Raw genomic sequence first — 24,758 nt, 5'->3', positions numbered from 1 at the left:
GTTGGGCTTGGCTGCTATCTCGGCAGACAGCTTTTCCCCACGCTGTGCACCGCCGAGCAAGCGCTCCTTCCCGGACGGCCCCTGCCATGCTGCCTGCACTCCTGGATGAGCGCTCCGCTCTGGGCTGGCTCCTGCCACTCTCTGCGTCCAGGATAGGGCCGGCTAGTTGGTGCAGGGCTGGGGTGGAGCGCTGGGCTCTTGGGGTTATTGTGGGGGCTCTCCTTTTCAAGGGGCCACTGAAATTTGCCTGGGGCTGGCAATTGGCTAGGACCAGCTCTGACGAGCCCAGTGCTGTAGAGTGTGTGCTAGTGCCCACTGCTGTGAGACGGGTGCTCATGTCCCCCAAGAGGGGACATGACCGCAGAGACAGTCCTGGTGCTTCCCCACTGCTGCCACACTGTGGTGTCTAACTCCTTTGCAGAAGGGTTGAAAATCCTCTGGTGTCCCTGTGGGATGGAAGAGCAGAGTCAAGACGGCTCCCTGGTCGAACCATGGTAGGTGAGCAGCTGGAAGCCCTGTCCCCATGCCCCAGTGGCAGGCCCAGCCCAGAGCATGGCTTAGACTTGCTTAAGAATGGAGGAAGACAACCCTTGGCTGACTGTGTCGAAGAAAGGGCAGGAGCTCAGTAAGCAGAGAATGGAAACCCAAAGGTGCAAGGGGAGCGGGTGGCCATTCAGACGGCCTGGGGAGGAAGATGGGGAGGGACAGGAACAGACACACAAAGTGATTTGCCCCTCCAAGTGCCAGACGGCCTCAGCCTCTCTGAGAAGACTCTCAGGCGGCCTTCCTTCAGCAGGAAGCGGCAGCCCATACTTCTCCCTGCACCAGTCATGTGACTGGGACTGAGGTGCTCTGTGATGGGAAAAGTCTGTTAAGCCAGAACCTGCACTCTGCACAGAGCAGCGTCGACGACAGACAGGACTCAGCCATAATGACTAAAAAGGATACTTTACTGAGGCAAGGGAACCCTGGGCAGACCCTGGGGTTCCTCTCTAGCTCCTGGACAGCTGCCTCGCATCATCACACCAGGTCTCCCTGAATCCTGGGCCGTCTCCACCACTGTGCAAACTATACAGCTGCGTAGGACACCGTGAAAATTGGAGCTTCCAATTGTCTGGAATTTCGTGGTGCCCTAGCAGCTGCATGCTGCATATGGGCCCCAGTGGCCAGCCCCACACCCGGCCAGCATCCCCACCCGTGGGCTCAGCACCAGCTCAGCTACCAGCCCCATTCCCTGGCCAGCCACGGTCATCCATTGCTCCTCCAGCATCCTCCGGCCTGCAGAGCTCCTGTGCCCTCAGCTTCTGTCCCTGCAGCTGTCCTCCCCCACAGGGGCAGTACAGGTGTGGGGTGGTCAAGGGCACAAGCATTGCTCGGGATGGCCCTGCCTGGAAGAGACTATTGACCAATGGAAATGGTCTCTAATTCCAGCTTTGGTGCTACCGGATTTTCATTTTAAGGATGCAGCCCTTAATCCAAAGGAACCAGGCGAGAGAAGCAGGCTGAGAGCAAGTTATGGAGACAGTTGATGCTAGAAATCTCTCTAAAAATTCATGTCTCTCTCACACGTCATAAATAATTTGCTTCAAAAATCTTTTCAAGTTTCCATTGTTTTGGTTTTACTTCAGGTGACAGTATTTTTTTAAATCCCTTTCCCGTGACGAAATTGATACAAAAATAGTTCTGTGAGCAAATTCAAAAAAAAAAAAAAAATCTCGGGCAGCTTTTTTTTTTTAATCTTTGAAATGCCTGGCTTTTAGGCAAAAAGGCACCTGGTGGAGTGTGCAGCGCTGGAGGGGTTGGAGTTAAAATTGCAGCTACTCTCGTTCGCATGTGTTCTTGCCTTACCACTGTTATTCTCTCCCGCTCAGTCCTAGGGAAAGCAGAACAGAGGAGAAGACTCAGAGATCAGGGAGTGCCTGTCCGCTGCAGATCTCCAAGCACTTTGCACAGAAGCTGGTCCATCGTCCTCCTCTCTCTTACAGAGAGGCAAACAAAGGCACGGCTGTGGCGTGATTTGCCCCAAGCTCACACAGTGGTGGGGCAGCAACGGAGACGGGAACAGGGTCCAAGAGTTTCTCCATCTTCTTCTGTCTCCAGTAGCCCAGCACCGCCTCTCACACAGCGAGGTGTCAAACCCAGCCTGGGATCTTCTCTCTCAGGTACAATCGCAGTCTTGTAGGGGCGGGTAGAAATGCGTGGATGTGTCTTTCTTAACGGGAAGTGAGTGGACGCAGGAGCCTAACCCCCAGCAGGGACGGGTTATGAGACTTTCAGGGGCTGAGATGAGGTTCATGGACACCCTGCTACCCAGTGCTCCTCCAAGGAGAGGAGGCAACATCCAATGGGGCAGTATAACCCCAGCAGGGCTCTTGATTTGTGGGCTTTGCTTGGAAGTGACCCCACAAACCATCTGGTGGCAAATGCTGCTATGGGGTTGCTGGAAGATCGAGGTGGCAGGGAAGGGGTCAGGGCTGCCCCCCACAGCCATGTTTGCTTGTTTTTTTTTAAGACAACTTCCCAGGTCACATTTTGCTGGCTGAAAGGCTCCAGTTAAAATGACAAAGCTCCATACTGGCCCTGATGTCCCATCTAGTCCATCTCCTCCCCAGAGCTGGGAAATGAGCTGGCTCAAAATGCACCCCTGGCTGCCACAAACATTCCTCCCCGCCATCGCTTCTGTCTGGTCCCCCACTGCCCTAGGGGAGTGACACCCATGGAGCTGGGCAGGACACTCCTAACGCATGGCGGCTGAGCCAGTTCTCACACTGTGAGGCAGCACGAGCGGGCCAAGGAACAAAGGAAGGAAAGAGGCATGAAAAGCTCTCATGGTGCTAGGAATCTCCAAGGCCCCTCTCTCCCCCTTGGGGAGCCAGCTCCACCCAGAGCATCATGGAAGGACAGCGGGAGGCAGAAGAGATGCTTGAAGAGGTCTTGCCAGAGCCTGCTAGGTCTCCTCATCCCACAGGCACAGCTGCTTCTGCGGCACGTAATAGTCAAACCTGTAGCCCTTCTGACAGCTGCGGATGCCACACTTGTAGGAGGAGACCTTGCCGCTGGCGTCGCGGCTCTTGCAGTACTTGAGCATGCACGGGTACCACTCGATGCTCAGTGAGTAGCTGCAGATGCAGGGCTTCCAGTGGTCCGAGCACAGCTTGCAGGGCTGCAAGTCGGGCAGGTCGGTGGACTGGGGCAGGACCTCGAACATGGAGCCGTCCACCCCTGTGGGAGGAAAGGAGAAAGGCACGCCCAGGGTAGGATGCCGCCGCCTACTGTGGTGGGGCGGAGGAGTATCATTAGGGGACTGGCCCGTACAGACGCAGCCAGGTTATGTGCTTTGGGGGACTGGGAATAAGTAATAGGCCAGGGGTGGGCAAGATATGGCTCGTGGGCTCGATCCAGCCCACCAAGCCTTTTAATCTGGCCCTTGTGGCATGCAGAAGCACTGCTCAAAGCAGCGCACTGCTCCCCGTCTCTCTCTGCACCGCATGCAGAGGGTGGGGTCTGTGCACTATCCCCGCCCCCAGGAAAATCTCTCAGAACCTATTGGCTGGAAAATGGCCAATTGGAGTTGAGAGATTTTGCTGGGGACAGGGACGGCATGCAAAGCCCTCCCCCTGCAGCCCAGCGCTACCTGGGACAGACAGCTGCTTTGAGTGGTTTGGAGCTGCAGGCAGGCAGAGAAGCCTGCCTGAGAGTGCTGATGTCCAGGAGCTGTTTAGCTCTGGCATCCCACCCTCTCCCACACCCCAGATCCCTCCCAGACCTGAACCTCCTCTTACATCCCTCCCCCAGAATCCTCTCTTGCACCCATACCTCATCCCAGACTAGGCACCCGAACACCCCATCAAGGTCATAACCCCCCCTCACCCAAACACTCAGACCCCACACCCTCTCCTGCACCCCAGTCTGCCACCCTGAACTCCTTTCTGCACCCAGCATCTATCCCAGACCCCGTAACCCCTCTACAGAAAAGTGCAGCCCTTGACCACTTAATCCCGTCAAAAACTATTGCCCATCCCAGCTATTGGTCATCTCCCCTCTAGGACCCCATATCAGATCTGGCCCAGATAGAGATGCCTGAAAGCTACAGAAGTCAGATGGCTATTCTGGAATCACCTCTATGAAACGAGTTTGATGGGGGCCCAGCCCAGCTCCTGTTGGTGTCCATATTATAGAAGCCACCACTTCAGTTCGCATTAATTGCTCTTCCTGCACTCGGCTTGTGACCTCAGCCAAGGACTGAACAAGTCACTTGTCGAATTCTCCTCTCATGCCCAGGCAACTCTGGGATGTTGAACGTGGTGGGGTCATGAGGGAAAAAGGGTCTCACGTTCGGGAGATATGAGCCCCAGAAAATAACCTGCTCCCCTTGGCTTTATTAGAAAAGTAGCATGTGAAAAACAGATGTGTATTGTCCTCCCCCAACTCCAGACCCTCTGCAAGGGACTGGTGTGCACTCAGTTATCCTCCAGCATGCATAGGAGAAAGGTCTGTGCACACCAATACTCCCCAAGGGGGTCCCTGTGAATTGGATTATCCACCAGCAATGCAAGGGAAAGAGACTGCAGTGCCTTGCGGACCTGCTTGCAGTTTGAGCGCTAGTGCGACCAGGGCGAAAGGAGATTCTTACCTTTTTCCAGCCAAAATTTAACATCTTCTTCTCGGGTGTAAATAGCCTCTTTGGCTTCTGAGCAGATGTTGTGAATGTGGGGGCTCAGCTGGGCCCCTTTGCTGAAGTTGACAGCTACGTCCATGCTGAGATGTTCCAGCCCACGCACCTCCTCTGCCTGCCGCACCATATTGGGGTTTTTCTGGCAAGGAGAAAGTTACAGCAAATCTAATTTCTGCTGCATTATAGGTAACAGGTGCTGTCTGCCTGGTCCTCTCCTCCCTCCGCCCCAAATTAGCCCTTTGGGGACATCACGATGATAGGTCTACTTGAGAAGTAGGCTTGCAGCTGGACTGTCTTGGCCTGGGATTCCCTGCTGACCTCCAAGTGACGACAGACCTGGGCCTGCATGGTGCTTGCGTGTGTCTCTGGGTCGGGGGTCTTAGACAGGTGTGCACCAGGCTTTCCTGTTTTGGTTGGGCCCAGCATGCTCTCCATGGGGATCCATCTGCTTCCAGGAGAGGGTGTTGTTCTGAAGAGGGCCGGACCCATTGCTGCGTGCTTTGACTTGGAGAAGCCACTCCTGCTCTCCTTCCCCACCCTCAGGCACCCAGCGGCATGGGGACGGCACTAACCCAGGTTCAAGGCAGACGTTGGTTGGGGCAGGCACTGGGAAGTGGTGGCTGATGACTGGGTCACTGATCTGCAGATACTAAATTGGGACCACTTGACCAGGTTAGGGGACTTCGTCCCTACAGGTGAACACAGAGCCCCAAGAGAGCAGGGATCACATGGAGAGGCATCAGGCCATCCTGTGGGGCTGCCCCTTACCTGCCGTAGCTTGGCCATGGACTCGCTGGGGATGATCTCGTTGCGATGAAGCCGTGTGACAAAGCAGAGTGCTTGGAACTGGCTTTGGCCCCTCTCCAGCTCCCCCAGGATCAGGGCACGGAAAATCTTCACCTCCTGACAGAAAAAAAAAAAAGCCCGTAAAGCTTCACCAGTGTCCCATGGCTGGAACCCTGCAGGGCTGGTGAGGGGGAGTTCAGAGCTCTGTGAGCAGAGAAGGTCCTGGAAGGTGTCCTCTGCCTCAGACAAGGAGAGATGGGCCCAACCAACCATTCCTTTTCCTCCTTTCATTGCACATCTGTCAGAACATCCCTCATGCTACATGCAGGAGGAACAGACAGAAACGGGCCCCGCTCCCTGAACCACCCCATCACGTGCAACCAGTCAGGCTGGGCCACAGAGAGACAGAGGCCCATGAACCTGTTGCAGCCCTTGCTTCTGGCAATGGCAGCTCACACCTTCAGCTTCAGAGGCCACAGGTTCAATCTCCGCTACTGACAACCCACCCAGTAGTGCAGGAAATTGAACTGGCTTGAAAATGTGCAGCCAAGGCAGTCGGTTTATCAGCCACAATGGCTCAACTGCCACCAGGGGCAAACTGAGCCCCCAGTCAAGTGTGTTACTTGTACACCTATCTCATGCTATAACCTTTTCCAGACCAAGTGGGACACTGTCTTTAGCATTGCCAGCTGCTCCTACAAATCAATGTGCCCCAGGCTTTCCTGTTTGGGTTGGGTCCAGCATGCTGTGTTTTTGCCCTTAAACCCTGAAAGCTCTGCAGACGGATCCATCTCCTTCCAGGAGAGGATGCTATTCCGAAGGGGGCCTGACCCATTGCTGTCTGCAGCAGTGTGGCTTTGACTTGGAGAGCCAGCAGTGGCCTGGGCAGGAAGGAGAGGGTTACAGGCAAGCAATGGCTCCCTGCAGGAAAAGGCCTGCAGCTGCTTCTCCTTCCAGGCCTGTAAAGAAAATGTCAGTGAGGTGGCAAGAGATTACAGATTTCCCTTCTCCCCTCCCACCCCTTCCTCCCCCATGGAGCGTTACTGAGGGAGTGAACAGTGGGATTCATACTCCTTCCTGTTACTGACACGCAGCTTGTCTTGCCAGCAGCTAGTGGAGTGTGACCAGAAGGAAGTGAGTAAGAGACAACAGAGGAATGAAGGGACAGACCCCAGGCGAAAGGAAGAGAGACCAGGAGGATTCAATATACCCCAGGGTTGTGCACAGAGCGCCCCATGTCTGCAGGGTTGGGGCACCTCATTCCTCCCATCTCTGCAAGGATCATCTCATCCTTGACACCCCACTGCTACACCTCAGACCTGAACCACCAGGGAGGACACCCCATTTCCCACCTATAACTGCTCACAGTTCATCCTCAATATCCTTCTCTGCACCCCTATATACCACCCATATCTGCTGGGAAAGGGTGCTTCACTTCCTACGGTCCAGACAAGTACCTCCTCCACCTTCATCCCATGTGACAGTGCACCCTACTGAATAGGGTTTGTTTCAGTGGTCCCTCTAATCTTTTCCGCCCGTGTGTGGAATAATTTTTTGTGCACTGAGGCATGTGGGAATGTGCACCACCAGAAGAAACAACTTAGCCGTGGGTGCTCTAATAATCAGCTGGGTGGCATCTTCAGAGCGGTCCCCACAAGTGTCCGGCTTACAGAGAATGCTGGCTTCTGACTACCAGTGCATGGGATACCCCACTGCAGAAGAGACTAAGTGGGGCAAGCTGAGGGAAAGACTGTGGCTAGCAGTGTGGGGCAGACTGAGAGGTTCCCTCTGGGGAGGAAGTAGAGGGAGACGGATCCTGAGTCATCCAGAGAAAAGTGGAAAGCAGAACTGCTGGATGCATGTGTAATGGAACTGATGTTACTATGGTACAAATGGCTCATGAGAAAGCGGCCGACTCAGCACTTCTGGGGACATCACCAGAGACCCATGAGGGGTGATGGTCACATCTCGGCAGCATCAGCAAAGGGGAACCATTTCAACAGACTCCATGACCCTCCAAATCTGCCATTCCAGCAGTGTTCATTAATTACAGCAACTGATGTGAACCTCCGTTAGGCAACAATGATTATTTGGTCATGAATGAAGACAAGACAAGATGGTGGGTGGGGAAAAAAATCTCACTGTGAGGAAGGATTAAATTGAAAAGTCATGTTTGACCCCTGGGATGGGAATTGTTTCACAGCCAGAGGAATGGAATTCTTAAAGCATAACAAAAACAAACAGACAAAAAGAACCAGCCAACTCAACACCAGCGTCCAGGCTGAGACACATTTCCGATGCTGTTACTTTAAATGTAGTACAAAACTCACAGAGACTTTACGACACATCATCCAATCAAAATGCAGTATGCAAATTAAACAGGCTTCTTCAGCCTGTACCCAACCTGTGGGTCACAAACCATCATTGCCAGTCAAACCACACAAGTGGCAATAGGGACAGAAACCCAGGTAACTGCCCCAGGCTCCAAATATAGGCTGACAGGCAAGCTTCACGAGCTGGCAGTGTTCTTTATCGAAGGTGCAACGTGTTCATTGCCTTATGATTGCCACAGAACTTTTGCCCGTTTGGAGGGCAAATCAAAGACAGCTCCATAGGTTTCCTATTCTGTCCAGCCAGGGCAGCATGGCTCACATGTTCCCAATCTCTGCAGTCCTCATCTCTCTGGTTTGCAATCATCTTGAAATCAAACAAGGGAAAGTGAGGATTCGACTCCTGTTTGAATCACGGCCAATCCAGAATAAAGCCATCAATTTCAGTGCAGCTGCTGTAGACTTGCACTTGGGCAAGAGTGAAATTTAACCTTGAGATTAAAAAATAAAGGCCAAGATCATCCCAAACCGGAGAGCCTATGGAGGAGGAGAAGCATGAGGAGAAGGAGCGCTCTGATTGTTTTGTTGCATTGTCCACAGCTCTTCTACTCCCTCAAATCTGAAGAGATGTTTTCCTTTATGTGGGCCCTACCTATGGAAGGGGCAGAGGTGGGCAGGCTGGAGAAAGGACCCTGGCGGCACATGGTCCATCATCTGTCCTGTGAGGAATCCTTGGGGCTTGCCCTGGAGGCAGCTGCAGACGGGGGAGGATCCGTGGCAGTGTTGCTGCAGTGGAGCTGTGCCATCAACGAGCACCGGCAAGGTGCGGACTTTGACACTTAATCTCCCAGTGGCTTTGGAGCCTCCAGAAGACACCTGGAATTAGCCCTGGGATACATGAACCCTGCGGTACAGACTAATGCACCTGTCAGCAAAGCCAGTTGAAAGATCCCTTCTCCACCGCCATTCACTGGCTCCAGGCTGTTACTGCAGAAGGGACTGGCTGCAACATGCAGTGGGATGGACAGCCTCACTAGGCCCCTGGTCAAGGGAGGGCACAGGTGATGGAACTAGGAGTGCGGGGGGGTGCTGCAGCACCCCCTGCTTTGAAGTGGTTTCCAGTTGGCTTCAACAGCTCTCAGCACCCCTACTCTAAAAATTATCCCGGCAACCTGGCAGGGGCAGGAGGCCACCCCACACACTGTGAAGGGGAGGAGCCTCTGACAGTTGGGGCAGGGCTGGGAGCAGCCAGCCTCCAGTGCCACCCAGACCACCGTGCCTTGCCCCAAGCCCTCAGTGATGCTCAGAGCTGTTGCAATGGCAGTTGCTGTGGCTGGGAGGCACAGGTCCTCTTGTACTGACAGACCCCCGGGGCAATTTACCCCTTTGCTGTCCCATCCTCCAAGCTGCTCTCTGAGTTGTAATCATAGCCCTATGGGGGCAGCTGGTAAGAACTAAAAATATCATGGGTGTGGTTGCAGCACAGGTCCTCAACTCAGCCACAAGCTGTCAACCAACAGTAGGTTACTCTCCGTCCCCTTGACGTTGCATGAAGCGATCAGAGTCCAGGCCCTAGGGGATGGAAAAAACGTCTCGGCAGGGTGGTGAAGCACTGGAATAAACGGCCGAAGGAGGTTGGGGAATCTCCATCACTGGAGATTTCTAAGAGCTGGTTAGAGTAACACCTGTTGAGGGTGTTCTCGATCAGGAATGGGGAACCACAAATGGGCCACACGAGTGGCCACAACCCACGTACGGCCCCCCCACGCCTCTCGCACACCAGGACACTTGAGCCCTGCACTTACCTGCTCCTCCCCTGAGCACTTCTGGAGCATGTGTCTCTCCTGAGACACTTTACACCCTCTCCTCCCTACCAACCCCACAGCTGGAACACCGCAAACCAGCTGATTCGTGGCATTCCAGCTTGCCGGGGAGGGGAAGGCGTGGGGACATCACATGAATCAGGCGATTTGCAGCTCCTCCAAAAGTGCTAGGAGAGAGAGGGGGGTATAGGAAGTGCAGGCTCTGGTGCCCCAGTGTGCAAAAGGCGTGTGCGGGAGGGGGGCAGCCAGGGGATCTGTCAGTCGTGCCCCAGTGGGCTGCAGGCAATCCTTAGGCCGCAGGCTGCCCACCAGTGGTCTGCATGGACAAACCTCTGTCAGGGATGATCTCGATGGAGCTTGGCCCTGCCATGAGTGCAGGGGACTGGACTCGATGGCTGCTGGAGGTTCCTTCCAGCTCTAGCGTTCTATGAGTCTATCACAAAAAAACAAAAACATCAACAACAAAAAAACAAACAAACAAACAATAACAACAAAAAAACCCAAGTCACAAAAGAAACCAAATGCACACTCACACAGGGCACTTCAGCAGCAAGTCAAAGATGCTGAACAAAGGAGGTTCTCCTGCACTGAGATGGAGGCTCATTGGCAGGCAGCGGGTGGCAGGCTGGCCTGGAAAGCTTGCCTTTCGGTTTTCTCTGCTGCATCTGATTCTGTGTGTCCTGGATGTTAACCTGTTACCGTGGGTCCAGAGCATAACTCACTTACAAAATGAACTGCTATGTCACAGAGCCAGCATTTCCTTTGCAGAAGAACAAAATACCGTTCACTTCCTCTGGAATCTACCCAAGGACACAGCGGTTAGAGCAACCTCCATCGGTGAGTGTGCAGATGCCACATTGGCCAGGAACAGGCACGCCAAGCTGCTGAGAAGACCTCTCCCTTAGGATCAATGGGGAAATACTGTTACTTGGCTCACTAGGTTTGGGGTGAGACCTCCTTTCATCCATAGCATGAATCAGACTTTGCCTTCCCAAAGGTCTGAGCAATGTCCTCTCTGGGACTCCCATCTGGACCAGTTCCTACATTCTGCAACTTACTCACTGTCTCCTCTCCCACGCACTGAGAACAAAGGGATGCAGAATTCAAGGCACATCTGGACAGCTAAAAGAACAGCTGCAGCTTGAGATGTGGCTCCCTTCCACAGGCCGGAGCAAACATTGTGCTCAGTGTATTTATTTAATGGAAACTCAACAAGAGAAGCAGGAAACAGAGAGTATTAAAAAGAAAAAGAATCCAGTTTGTTCACACACTTGATCATTTTTTATCATAGCCTTCAGTCCATGGGCTTGACTAGCCACCCACCACACTCAAGGGACACCCCTGAAATGACTCACACTAGCCTCAAAGGCCTTGCTCAGAACTAGAGGCTGTTGTTGTCTTTTGGGTCTTCCGGAGCAAGACTTGAAAGTGTCTTTTCCAAAATAAAAGTCAGAGTGATGATCTTTTCTGTGATCTGGAATTACAAGCCTGAGGGTGTGGAGGAAGCAGGACAACTGGGGGGAACAGAGCAGAGGCAAACAGTCAAAATGTCACATTTTAACCAAGAATTAAAAAAAGGATGAAATGTGCACAAAGTTGGTGGGGAAAAATTGCATTCTGTTCTTCAGTTACTCTAAGGAGAAGGATCTTGCCTAAACCTGGCCCCAGTGGTACAGCCCAGATTCACTGAGAAGTCTCTAAATTTAGGCCAAGTGGTTTTGATTTGAGTTCTTCCGCTTTGATCTCCCACGACATGCAAGGCCAAGTGAGACTTCAGCAAATAAAAACGAAAATCCCTCCAGTCCCAAACAAACCAATATTGCCTTTTATTTTCCTTGTGAAAAATAAGACTCAAGGCTGAAGGACAGACACATTTTTTGCCTATGAATTCTGAAAGTTGGGCCGCCTGTGGGCAAGGGATTAGGAAATAAACTAAATTCCCAGGTTGGAGGTGAGTTTAAGGTTGACATAGAGCAGCTGAAGAATTTATCCAAGTCTTTGTCTGTTTAGTGACTGGTCCCTGTGTCTATTACTGCTTCTTCTGGGAGTAAGCTCAGGCAGAAGTGGATGAAGCTCACAATTTTAGCACTGATGGTCCCAGATTCTAACAAGACCCCTGGCAGGCTGCGCACCTGGCCAAAACGGAGAAGCAGGTTTGGGATTGGTAGCAGCAGGTGCGATGTCCCCTGACCCCATAGCATGGAATTTAATCAGTGGTGTGAACCATCTTACACCTCTGCAATGCCCAGGAAGAGGGGAAGAGAAATGTGAGCTCACACTTAAACCTGTAGGCCTGGAATCTGTATGAATCTAGTCAGCATATCAGGTTCCAACAAAATGCCTGGGGGTAAATCCATGCTGGTTTGACCCACGGGGACACAACTTTCTCCAGAGGTCTGTCTGGAATACCAGGTACATTTGCAGCCTGCAGGGGAGTGAGAGCCACAAACTGCCAGAGCCCCAGCCCCCTCAGACCCTGTCTCATCCCGTTTTGCTGGCCCCCTCCTCATACCCACTCCTGGCTCCTCTCCTGCTCCTATTTCATCTTTATTTGTGCACATCTTCAAGACATTGCCCCCCCCGCCCCCACTCAGCTTGTTCCCATCGCATCAGACAGTGTGTGACCCAGCCCTGCTGGTGAGCCAATCCAAATATTTATCCACCCGTCTGTGCGTGCTTGGTGATTTATAAACCGTACTCTCCATGCGGCTGGAGCCAGGAGAGACGGAGGGCCTCTTGTCCGGATGGCTACAAACATCTTCATCAAAAAGGGCTAATCATGGGACACAAGCTAGAGGTGAAGCAGAGAAAAGTGGAGAAAGAAAGACCGAAAGAGCAGAAGGGCCAGGAAGATCCTGCAGCAAAGAAAGGAGGAGGAGGAAGAGAAATAGGGAAGAAGGGGATGAGAGGGTGGAGAGAGATTGGGAGGAGGAGGGCAAGGGGAAAGAAGATCACACTAATGGGGGGGAGCAGATGCAGGCAGGATATCAGAGGCTCTTCATGGACTAACCGCCTCTTCCATTGTATTGCCCAGGAGGCACCACACTTCCCTGCACCTCCCGCCCCTGCCAACCTGCATTAGTCCCCTTTCAGAACGGTCCCGCTTCCTCCTGTGAACTCTACATGCTAGGCTAGGAGAGGGCCCAGCGCTCTTTCATCAGCCCTTCCTTCTCACAGTGCCCCACCAAGGGAATCAGAAAGGGCTTAGCCTGCCCCTCTGGATGCTACGGTAACAAAGAGGTCAGACCTCGATCTGAGTAACTCACGTCCCACCCACCTACGGCTTCACAGTTTCAGAGGCAGCGGGACAACGGCCCTGGGCCTCCTCGCCCTGTCATCCAACTCCCACCCCAAAAGTCTCCAAGTCCAGAATGAGGCCTTGCGCTACCCTGTCGGCGCTGCATTGGTGGCCAACTTCCTCAGAGCCATCGAGCAGGGGTGGCTGCTGGAGCTCCAGCCTCCTTTGCAGTGCCGTGGCAGGGCTGCTCTGTCGTTGCACGCAGCTGTGAGGGGAGGCGGGGGACAGCATCGACAGCTGACTTGCCCCGGGCCCTGCCCTTCCAGGACATGGAGCCGGGGCCCCCGCCCACCTTGCCCAGGGACTGCGGCAGCCATCAGCCCTGCTGCTTCAGAGTGAGCCAGCAGGGAGACCTGCGCACTCTCCAGAGCAGAGAGGTGGCTAAGGGAATTAAGGCGGCTGGGACACAGTGACATTCCAGCTGGGGTGAGCCTCCCAGCCTGGGCAGACAGACTCACGCCAGCTGGCCTGGAGTGTGGGGATTAACAGCAGCAGCACAGATGCTGGGGCTTCAATGGATGCTCCGTTTGCCCACCCCAGCTTAGACCCAGGGGATCGGGTGGGCCTGAGCTGCAGCGTTTGCACTGGTAGTGTTAGTGGCTAGCTTGAGCCCCCTCTCATGTGAGTCTGTCTACATGGGCTGGCTTGACCCCAGCTGCAAACAGACAGACCCCCATGAGGACACATGCTGGGTCCTAAGCCCAGCTGGAGTCACTGCCTGGGACCTCCCTCCTCAGAGCAAGGCCACAGAACATGTCTCCAGCCTAGCACAGAAAGTGGCGCCAGGGCTGGTGGCAGACTTTGCTGGGCCCTGGGCAATGCTGCAAGGGCACAGTGCTCTGCTCTGGGCCCCCCAGATGAGGTGGGATGTTGGCCAAAAGGGGCAGAGAAAAGTCAGCAGAGCCCTGGGTGAAAACACACCTCAATAGTGGACACTGGGGAAAACTTCTGCAAGCTCTTCAGCGTTACAGAAATGCAGCGTGCTGATGGGTAATTGCTCCTGCTCCCCAGACCCTCGACCATACCATCTTCTCCTTGAGATCTCCCTGTGACCCTGGGGAGCGCGAACGGACGACACTCAACTATGGATCTCCTTCTCAACTGAGGCAACCGCCATTGCTACCATGGCCATCAGGGCGCCTCCTGGAAATTGCACTGCGGCCCTGCCTGTGCCACTGCCTGCACTGCCGCTGCCATCAGTCGAGCTGGCCTGCTGGGGAATGCTGCCAGCTTGGAGAGAGACAGCAGAAACCGCCCCAGCATTGCTCCATCGCTGCTTCCCCACCTGGAATGCGAATTTACGGCACGGGGCCAAAGCCGAGGCCCAAGAAGTCAATGGACTCCTGCTGTGGATTCAGCGACATCGCAGCCTGGCTGTAGGACAATCTTCCGCGCGCTTATAACCCCAGCAGGCTCATGCCTACCTACAGAGAACACCCCTGCTGGAGAAGGAGGGAGGACTCTGTTCCCCTGTTTCCTCCGCTCTCCCAGCAGCTCCCCTCTCTGTCTTCCCACATCCCCGACTCGTTCAGCCCTTCCACAACGCCTTCACTCCATGGTGAGGCTGAGGCGAAATCCAGGTTTGCCCCCACCAAGAATCTGTCATGAAAATGTATCAGGAAGGCTCATCTCGTGCAGGCAGGCCCTTCCTGGGCTGCAACCCCAGCCCCCTCGTTGCTGGTTCTGCCAGAGCAGGGAGATGACTCAGTGCTGAGCGTGTTCCTGGCCAAGTAAACCCAGTGCACAGCTACCAGCTGGGGATTTCTGTAAAACTTCCCGGTATGGGAACAAGTTGCAACAGGGCACCTGAACCTTCCCAGAAACTTTATCTCAAGGACTCTCCATGTTAACCCTTTCAGTGGAGGAGCTGACAACCCCCATCTCTGACCCTTGTGTCTAAACTGAGGTGCAGTTAGTTCATACAGTTACTACCTTTGTTTACATTTTTGGCTACACCCAGGTTGGCTGAGTGCAAGAACAGGCAGTTCCTGAGTTCCTCCTAACCACTATGCCTTCATCGCATCCTGGCTCTGGGAGGAAGACCTTGTGCCCAATGAGAAAGGTGAAGTAGTCTGGGTCTCTGAGGCCCACACTTGCATCGTATGATGGGGTGTACACCCCACACAAAGGCCCGGAATGGGTTAATATGGGCCTGTGAGGCCAGTTAAGCTACCTGGCTGCACCTGGCGGGACAGCCACGCTCAACTGATGATGAAATCCCGCTAAGCAGGAGCAGGCTGGTTATGATAAAGAGAGGAAGTTTGTTTCAGACAAAGGCACGAACAGGGTCTGCAATCGCTCTCGGGGAGCAGAGAAGTTGTGGGGTGGAAACCGAGGGGGAGAATAAGTCCAGGGAGGCTCACTCTGAAAGAAGGGCCACCACAGAGAAGCTGTAGGAAGGAAACCTGAGGAGGTAGGGTAGGAAGAAGACCAGGGAAACTGGAGCCAGGGGTAGGACTCTGCAGACTTTGGCTGCCGGTTACAGGATTCTGGAAATTAGAGAAGAGGGAGGGCTGGATTCCTCTACCAGCCACTCATAAGGTGGCCTCAAGCCCCCTGATATAAGGTGTGGATAATTCAGAGCCCAACGGATGTGGCGGTCACCGGATCAGAGTCAGGGGCTGAAGACCTGATACAAGGTTCAGGAGTTCCTTGGTTGTGAAGCTTTGTAGCCCTAAACAGGTGGACTTTAATACTGCGACGAGGCCAGAGAGCCGAGCTACAGACAAGAAACTATCCCAGTGATGGAGTGACTGTTAACACCAGAGGGAAAGAGCTGCCACAGATGGCCATGACGAGACACTCCTGAAGTCACTGAACTAGAGGAGAGGACATCCCATGAGAGGCCATCTGGTTGGGAGATGCTCTCTTGTCTTCCATTTATTCCCTCCTCATTCTTTCACCTTGCTCTCCAAACTGGCTTCATCCCTCTCCAACGGGGACCATCTTCTAAGAGGAGAGGAAAATTTTGAGGCTCATCCCAGAAGAGAGTAAGGACTTGCCGAAGGTCACACGGAGGAAACCATGCCTCAGTTACCCATCTATGACATAGAGGCTGGGTCTACACTTGCCCCCAACTTTGAAGGGGGCATGATCATCAGGAGATGGGAGATTACTAATAAAGTGCTGCAGGGAATATGCAGCACTTCATTAGCCTAATTCCCACACCCTCCTCCCTCCCACGGCAACTGCTAAGTGCCAAACTTTGAAGTGCCAGCATGCGTGTAGTGTTTGACACTTTGAAGTTGCCGCAGAGGTGGGGGTGTGTGTGGAATCAGCCTAATAAAATGGTGCATATTCAGCGCAGCACTTCATTAGTAATCTCCCATCACCCTGATTACCGTGCCCCCTGCGAAGTTGGGGGCAAGTGTAGACAAGCCCAGAGAGAATAGCACTGCTTTGCCTCACAGCAGGGTTGTGAGGCTAAATACAGCCAGGGCTGTGAGATGGTGACACACCAGTGTAACAGGTTCCGGGTAAGTATTTATGACAGATTAAATGAAAAAGCAGAATCAGCTGTTGGCTGCATTGGGACTGACCGCAACTCGGCCAATCCAGGGTGCTCTGAAAGTGCTGGGAGATAGTGGGAGGAGTACGTGTGGGGCTCCAGTGCCCTATTGTGTGAGAGAGGTGGAGGAGTGAGGACAGAGAGAGGCTGCACAAGCTGTAAGTGGAACCCCAATGGGCCGCAAGTTGCCCACCTCTGGATTTCAAACTTGTGGCTCACCGAGATGAAGGCAGGCCACTCATGCAGCCCGCTCGCTAGTCTTGGTTGCCCATTGCTGCAATAACAGGTCTGATTGTGCCGATTCCTGAATGCCCAAAGGGCAAATCAAAGGGAGCTGTGGATGCTCAGCACCTCTGGAGGCAAAAAAACATTCAAGCTCTAAACGTCTCCCACCAGAAACCTAAAAAGCAACCAATACCCAATGCTGCGGCCGATGGCCAGGCAGTGAATCAGAGGCAGAGGTGGACCTAGAACCTGGGAGCTGTGCCCGGCCAGTCCTGTGTTCCGTTCACCAGACACACAGTATCAGATGAAGACCTACAATTGTGTCAGGCTGCTCACATGATCAGCTCAGTTAAAATACAGGGTTTTCGGACTCCAGCGCTACCCCACAGGATGACCACCACTCAGAATTCTCGTAAACTGCTCCCCCCTGCAGCCCCCATAGCAAATCCCTTGCGTGCATACGTTAAGAATGCAGCAGTGAACTCTCAGGTTTAACATCACAGAGAGAGACCTGTACAGAACTTGAATCGTGATTTCTACTCAGCCTGGTTACAACTCCCCAGTTGCTCCATCCCTCCTATGGAGGGAGTTAAAAAGCCTCCTCTTATCTCACAGTTACTTGCAGGGAATTGGAGTCGTTTCTTCTATGACGGAGTCTTAGTGCACTGTTAGGAAGCCTTTGAAAAGGAAACGCTGGAAAAGCACTGCTCTGAAACTTGGGTTCAGCTGTTGAAAATCCTACCTCTAAGGCTCTGACTGCAGAGATTTCTGTGCAGAAACCAAAATACTTGGCTTGCATCATGTACAAGGGTCTTTGCTTTAGTGCAATATATTTCACTTGCTTCACTATAAAAATCATTCCAGCATCCCTGACTATACCTGCCAGTCACAGCTGTACACACATAAACCAGGGAGCAGGCACACCTCAAAGAAAGGAGCCATCTCTTCCATAATCTTAGCCATCTGACGACCTTATATCCCTCAGATTTGACACCTGGCTACAGGTGACAGGTTTCCTGGGGAAATAAAGCAATCACCATTCTGGATTAGACCCACGGACCCAAGCTCTAGCTGCTTCAGAGGAAGGTGCAAGAACCCTGTAGCAGCAGATGAAGGATAAACTGCCCCCATGCCCCTCTACATTAGTTTCAGCCTCACCTCCAAAAGTCAGATGTCAGCTTACGCCTGGAAGCATAGTGGTTTAGTGTCCCATTCATAACGTTATCAGCATTAGTTCGGCTATTCTAGATACCCCAGGGGGTGGGGAGAATTCAGGAAGAGTGAATTTCCAAATTAAATCCATAAACTTTTGGGGGCATCGGCTGTCATCTGCTCCATGTTTGTACAGCGCCTGGCACAAAGGAGCCCGGATGTGGCGATGGACTTAAGATACTATCACAGTGCCAACACTAGTTGACAGCAAACACTTGTGACAGCAGACAATCCATCTTCCTAGTGCCACAGTTCTTGCACCAGTGTAGTCTGCTTCCACGACAGCAGAATTTTTCTCAAAGGGTTTTTTGTCGTTGTCTTTCCCCTCTTCCGCCACAGGGTATCAACTCAAGGGCTTGTGTGGGAACATGGTTTTTATTTTTCCTGATGTCTGTACGACATGCCCAAATCACTCAAGCCTTCTTTCTTGAACCACTCTCGCTACAGTTGGGTGGCCACTCCTTGTAATACACCAGCATTATTTTATCCCACCAGACAATACCAAGTATCCACTGCAAACAGCACTGATAGAATGTTAAGTTTCCCACTGTAGGCACCTGGCTTCTGCTAAGTGCCAGAAGCATATCAAATTAGGCACCACTCCGGCACTAATTTTTTTTCTTGGTTCTTGTTATTTACTTGTCTTGAATACAACAGCAGCAGCCTGTTGGCAACCATGAAGCTCCTGGCACCTCAAGGGTTAAAAATAGCCTGCCTTCGCCATGTGCCTGACCACTCACTAGTATGCCAGTAACAATAAGGATAATCAATTACCTGCATCTTTGTGCTGGCTGCAGTGTTTGCCACCCACCTCATTCCCAGGCTGCAGTGTGAAACTCAACCTCTTCTGTCGCGATGTTGCCAAGTAGTTTAGACTCAACACTCAGGATTTTTTAAATACCAGCCAGTCATGAAATAGAAATAGAAATGTTTTGTTCCTTCAAAAAGGGAATGAAGAGAGATGTTTATTGTTACTTCAGCAATTCTTCAGTGCTAAAAACCCGGACATATTAGGGACTGGCGCCTGGTAATAAATGACAACACACACTCAGGCCTTATAGCACTTACAGAACCGTGGGCAACATGGTATTGCTCCCTTTTTACAGCTTGAGAAACAGAGAGGTGAAGTGACTTGGTGACAGTCACCTACCAACTCACTGGCAGAACCAGGATCGGAATCCTTATGTTATGAGATGCACTCTACAGCCAGAGCCTGCTGCCTTGGAGAATCAGAACATGAAATTAATCATACTCAGAAAGCGTACCTGAACGCCAGGTGTTTACCTCTCAGATGCTGTGCTGCTCCAATGGCCAGTAAATCCCCAGTATGTTAGAGCAGCGTGAGGGTTTCTCTAACTCACTGCTGCCTACAGACTGCTTCACAGCACAGTCTCCAGCTATAACTGTTCAGGTCCCTGATGTGCCTTGCAATGGGGGTTGGCAGCAGGGTAGTACTGGGGATGTTTCCCTGGGTGCTGGTGTGGCAAAGAGTCACACTGGGTGGGAACTGGATCATGGGTTTCATTTGGCAAGATTACTGAAGAACAAGAAGTACGCAGAAGTGGGGCAAAGTCAGTTGGATTTACAAAATACTTTCAGTTTCAATTCCGCACAATCCTCTTCATGAAGAGGCGCCAGGCAAGCACCACTGTAATTCCATGCCCAGACTCAAGACAAGGCAAGTAAGTAGTGCATTGAACCCCTCTGCACTGGGGTGAATGTCACACCAGTGACACAGGGAAAGAGGTTGTTGATTTTCTTGTTGATTGTCCTATCACAGCCAATACCAACAGCTTGTGCAGTCACGTCCCCCAGGACCATACCGGCTTGTTCCTGCCAATACAATGGACAGGGCCAATCTAGTTTTCAAAGCTCAGAAGGATCAAGTTCACATTGTACCCATGAGATTATTCTACATATGATACTTAGATATTTAAAGGGCTTTCCATTAGCATGGTATCCATGTGCCCAGCAATCTTGATCAGGAGGTATGCCCATTTTACGGAGGGAGAGCTGAGGCACACAGAATCTGGGGCACAGCCAGGTCCCCCAGGTTCCAGGCTGGTACCCTAACTATTGAGAACTCCCTCCTCTTGATTGCACAGCCTACAGGTTTCCACAAACAGCCTAGGGATGGGGGAGAGCAGCAATATGCCTCAGCACAAGCCAGGAAACTGGAAAATCCATTTGTGTGAAAAGCCAGCATGGAAAAACCCAGCTCAACAAACACTATCTGCATTTCCAGAGGGTGACAACCCCCATGCTTCTCGCCAGACAGGCAAAATTGTGAAAGGCCATGGAGCAGAGCACCAAAGCAGAACAGAGTTAAATGGGGTAGTGCCTGTGAAAGGCCAAGAGATCCCGAGGGGATCCTGAGTAGGCAGACATCTCACTCCCAACATCATTTGTGGCACTGTAACTTCTGTTCCTCAGGTTGTTATGTCTGTCTGAATTTTTTCCTTTCATCCCACTCAAGTGAAACTTTTTTTTTTTTAAATTATGTGCTAGATCTGACCTGATGTCAAATCCAGAACTGTCCCTGGAACATTTTGAACATATGGAGAGGTTTTCTTGCAGGTTTCAGATTTGCAGACGTCTCAAGTGCAAATCTGATGGGGAGACAAAGGGCTGAGGAAGGATGCCAGAACAAACAGCTTCATCAGCGCTTTGACAAGTGCTGCCCAGAGCTCCCATAGGTAAGGGCTCAACCAAATTCACAGTCCATTTTGGTCAATTACATGATCACAGGATGTTAAAAATGATCAGTTTTATGATTTCAGCTACTGAAATCTGAAATTGCATGGTGTTGCCAATAGTAGGGGCCCTGACTTAAAAAGGAGTTGTGCTGGGATTGTAAGGTTATGGTAGGAGTGAGTGGTTGCAGTACTGTTACACTTACTTCTGTGCTGCTGGTGGTCGTGGTGTTGCCTTCAGAGCCGGGCAGGTGGAAGCAGTGCTGGCTGAGAGCCCAACTCTGAATGCTGATCTGGCCGAGCTGATCTGAATCCTAGCAGTACGGAGGTACAGATGGCATGGTAAGTTATTGCCACCCTTGCTTATGCTTTGCTGCTTGCAGAACTGAGCCATCAGTAACCAGACTCCACTGCGTGGCCACCCAGCTTGAATGGCAGTGCTGCTGCCAGAGCAATGCGGAAGCGACAATGGCATGCTGTGGTATTGCCACCCTTCTTCACTACTGGAGGGTTTGACTATCCCTGGGGCACCTCCCCTGCGTCTGCCCCTCCCCAGTACTTGGAGGCTAAAGGACCTTTCGATCAGCTACATGTGTGAAGGGGTGAATATCAAAGTTGGGGGAATTGCCCTTGAAATGCAGCCAACAGTTGAGATCTCTATTCAAGACAAGGTTAAAGGTGTCAAATTTGTAAACGAAATCAAATTTGGACATCTCTCTTTGTAATCTCAGGACTTAATAAATGTGTTAATTGCTAAGGTGCCACAGGACCCCTTGCTATGTTGGAAAAGTTGTGCAGTGGGAGAGCAAAGCCAATAGAGCTGGAGGGTGGGAAGCCTCCCAGAACAGAGAAATTTCCCTGAAGTCAGGGCTCAGCAATCAAAATAGCAAGATGAGCCTTTTTTCTAATTCAGTAAAAAACATAAGAATTCAAGAGCTGCATTGCATGCGAATACAAGATGGTCCTCGATAAATAACGTCAAACCCTACTTTTTGTAACCCTTGCCTTAAGAACGGCGCACACACAATAATTTGTTTTGTGATACATGTTTACTGCCAAACGTTCACAAACTTTTTACATCTTCTATTTCCTCACACTTTACACGTGTGTTTGTACCACCGTCTTCCTGACTTTCATTCCCAAACCTTCTTTCTCTCTGGAGAACGCTAGGGGGAGTTATCCAATGTTTTGAGATCGCACATCGTTTGCTATGCAGATACGAGTTGTTCATTTTTGGGCTTTTAGACATTCACCATTTATAAAAAATAATCTTGAAGATTTTTTTACTTTGCAATTATAGTGTCAGGAGTTACAAAGATGTCCTTAAAGAGCAACATGTGGTTCCAGAGTCTCAGCAGGCCTGGGTGTAATGCCCATTTACATGTTAGGTTTTTAGCTTCCTTTCACTTGAAATCAGAGTAAACAACACTGAAGTAGGGGCTGGGACACAACAAAAGTGGCCACCCCAGCTGATTATTACACAAAACAGGAAAGCTGTTTCTGGTGCACCGTAGTGTAATGGAAAATCCAAGTCATTCACCCACGCTCGCCACAGCCTCTAGAGAAGTCCATCCAGCACAGACTCTCCCTTCTCCAGCAATGAGCGGTGGGTTTTCATGCTTCACCTTACAGAGAGTGGCAGCTCCCCTGCATAGATTCCCTCTTCTACTAAGAGGGATGGGGTAGTACACAGCAGCGTTCCTTCTGAGCTGTGCAACCACTCAGGGGAGAGTCAAATGCCACCCAGCTAATGAGCAGGGTGCCCACAGCTGGGTATTTAGTTTCTACTGGTGGTGCACATTCTCACGTGCATCAGTGCACATAAAATTTATTCTGCACGTGGCTGGAAAAGATTAGTGGGAAAACTGGTGGGGAGGGTGTCTGAGCTGCAATTCCCAAAGAGCACTACCTTGCCCCACTCACTGGCTAGTCCCTCAGCACTCCCCACAGATCCATGAATCCATTCCACAGGGAGATGGACAAGCAGTTTCTAATTCCACAGGAGGATGGAGACACCCTAACCTGCTGTTTCACCCAGGGACAACCCAGCCCACAAACACATAAGGCAGGCTGTATTCTACTGAAACAGAACCACATTGCCCTCTCTGAAAAGCAGAAGGGATCCCATCCTGCTGCCTGAAGTACCCCCAGAGGCAGGGGTGCTGCCATCGCTCCCAAACACAGGTAACTGCCACCCACACATTAAAATATCACCCAGAGATAAGACAGATTCTGGGAGAGATAAGGCATTGGCTCAGGCAACAGGAGTGCTAAGTTCCACTTGGCTGCTGTTCTGCCTCAGTTTCCCCCAGCTACAAAGTGAGGGGATGACTTTGACCTGCCTGTCAAAGCACACTGAAATCTACAAATAAGGAGGGCAGTAGGACTGCTGAGTGTTATCACCCACCTCCACCCTACAGAGGCCCATTCACATTCTCCCAGACACTCTGGGACCTTGCCTGGCACAAAACTTGTTACAGAGCAGGCAGGCGCTTCCACACAAATACCATCCCACTCAGCCTCCCCCACCTAAAGCAGAGCCCTGCCTGAGAGTCTGTAAACACAGACCCGCTTAGCTTAGCCTGATGCGCTCGTGTCTCCCACGAGATGTGTCCAGCGTTCCCAGGCTGGAGCCCTTTGATCTGCTCCATCCCTGCTGGCGAAGGCTGCAGGAGGCCAGATAAACAAAATAAACCTTGGATTATCCCACAGCTCCTCTGGGCAGAGCTGGGGAGAGGAGAAGTGGGTGGACCATTCGAAGCCTGATGTTCTCACGGGCCAATGGGATGGGGGCATTGTCTGCTGCAGGAAACCTAGGTTCCAGCCTCTGTTTGTGGGTGCTGGGGGAAAAGGGACAGTCCATGGGTCAGATCCCCTGGGAGGCAGCAGACGATGCAGTGGTCACACGAGAGAGGCCTGTCTGCCAGTGAGACCTTTGCCCTTCTCCATTCCTGGGCTAGTGCAAAGGAGGGGACAGCCTCAGCAGGGGTGTGTTGGGAGGTATTTGTCCCAAGCTCTGGCTTAGAGCAGAAGGGAGAAACAAATCCCTGGTCTCAGCCTCACAGAGGGGAAAAGGTCCATGCACAGCCTCCACCTGCAAGGAGGGCATCAGCTCACATTCACCAGTCCAGGAGGGTCTCGGCTGGGAGAATAGCTCAGAGGTCACCAAATCCCTCCTCATAGGGACCTGCCCTGGATGCTGGGAACTGGGAGTTTTAAGACACATGCCAGCCTTCCAGACCTGATCCATCATCTTCTGGGAGTGGGGAGAGGCTGAGCCCCTCCCACCTCCCATGTTCTCCCCCACCTCCGTGGGGAACCGAGCTCCTCAGGCCCCACCCATCGCTGGTACCTCCCCCATTTTGTGGGGGTCCAGCCCCCCTAATTTCCCCATCCTGGGTCCCTTCCTCCCCGCATGCTCATCCCCCCCCGACTTTTGAGCTCCAAGCGCCTGTCCCCGCCACCAGATCCCTGCCCCCTGGCACCCGCATCCCGGGTCCCTCCCCCCACTGTGGGGCTCAGAGCCCCTGTCCCCCCATGCCAGATCCCTGTCCCCCAGCACCCCCATTCTGGGTCCCTCCCCTCACTGTGGGGCTCAGAGCCCCTGTCCCCCCATGCCAGATCCCTGTCCCCCAGCACCCCCATTCTGGGTCCCTCCCCTCACTGTGGGGCTCAGAGCCCCTGTCCCCCCATGCCAGATCCCTGTCCCCCAGCACCCCCATTCCGGGTCCCTCCCCTCACTGTGGGGCTCAGAGCCCCTGTCCCCCCATGCCAGATCCCTGCCCCCCAGCACCCCCATTCCGGGTCCCTCCCCCCACTGCGGGACTCTGAGCCCCTCTGGCCCCCGACCTCGGTCCCTCCCACTTCTAAGGGGCTCCAAGCCCCTCTGCCCTCCCCCCCGGGCCCCTGCCCCGGACCTGTCGGAAGTCAGCGGTGAGGGTGATGAAGGTGCCGTCCCCCTTGCGCAGCTCCAGGCTGATGCAGTCGGCGCCGCTGTCCGCCTGCAGGGTCTCTTCCGTCACCTGCCCATCGGGCAGCCGCACCCGCACCCGCAGCTCGGACAGCGCCCCGGGGCCGGCCCAGGCGGGGAGCAGCCGGAGCAGCAGCAGCAGCAGCGCGGGGAGCCCGCAGCCCGGAGCGCGCATCCCCGGCGGCAGGAGCCAGAGGGGCGACGGCTGAGTACCCCCGGCCCCGCGCCCCCGCCCCTT

The 24,758-nt window shown here is 52.8% G+C and overlaps 1 protein-coding gene across 1 annotated transcript; it reads right to left on the bottom strand.

Annotated features, from left to right (window-relative positions):
• Window positions 1-932: 932 nt before the first annotated feature.
• On the bottom strand, window positions 933-24,758 carry OAF (out at first homolog). Its single transcript, XM_074976959.1, has 4 exons — window positions 24,468-24,758; window positions 5,444-5,578; window positions 4,634-4,814; window positions 933-3,222 (listed from the first exon to the last, which is right to left on the bottom strand). The coding sequence occupies exons 1-4, from the start codon at window positions 24,693-24,695 to the stop codon at window positions 2,948-2,950; spliced, it is 819 nt and encodes a 272-aa protein (XP_074833060.1). The 5' UTR covers window positions 24,696-24,758; the 3' UTR covers window positions 933-2,947.

This window comes from Carettochelys insculpta, chromosome 25, assembly GCF_033958435.1.
Source record: "Carettochelys insculpta isolate YL-2023 chromosome 25, ASM3395843v1, whole genome shotgun sequence".
Lineage (NCBI taxonomy): Eukaryota > Metazoa > Chordata > Testudines > Carettochelyidae > Carettochelys > Carettochelys insculpta.
The sequence above is the reverse complement of the archived record's forward strand: the minus strand, read 5'-3'. Positions and strand labels throughout refer to the sequence as shown.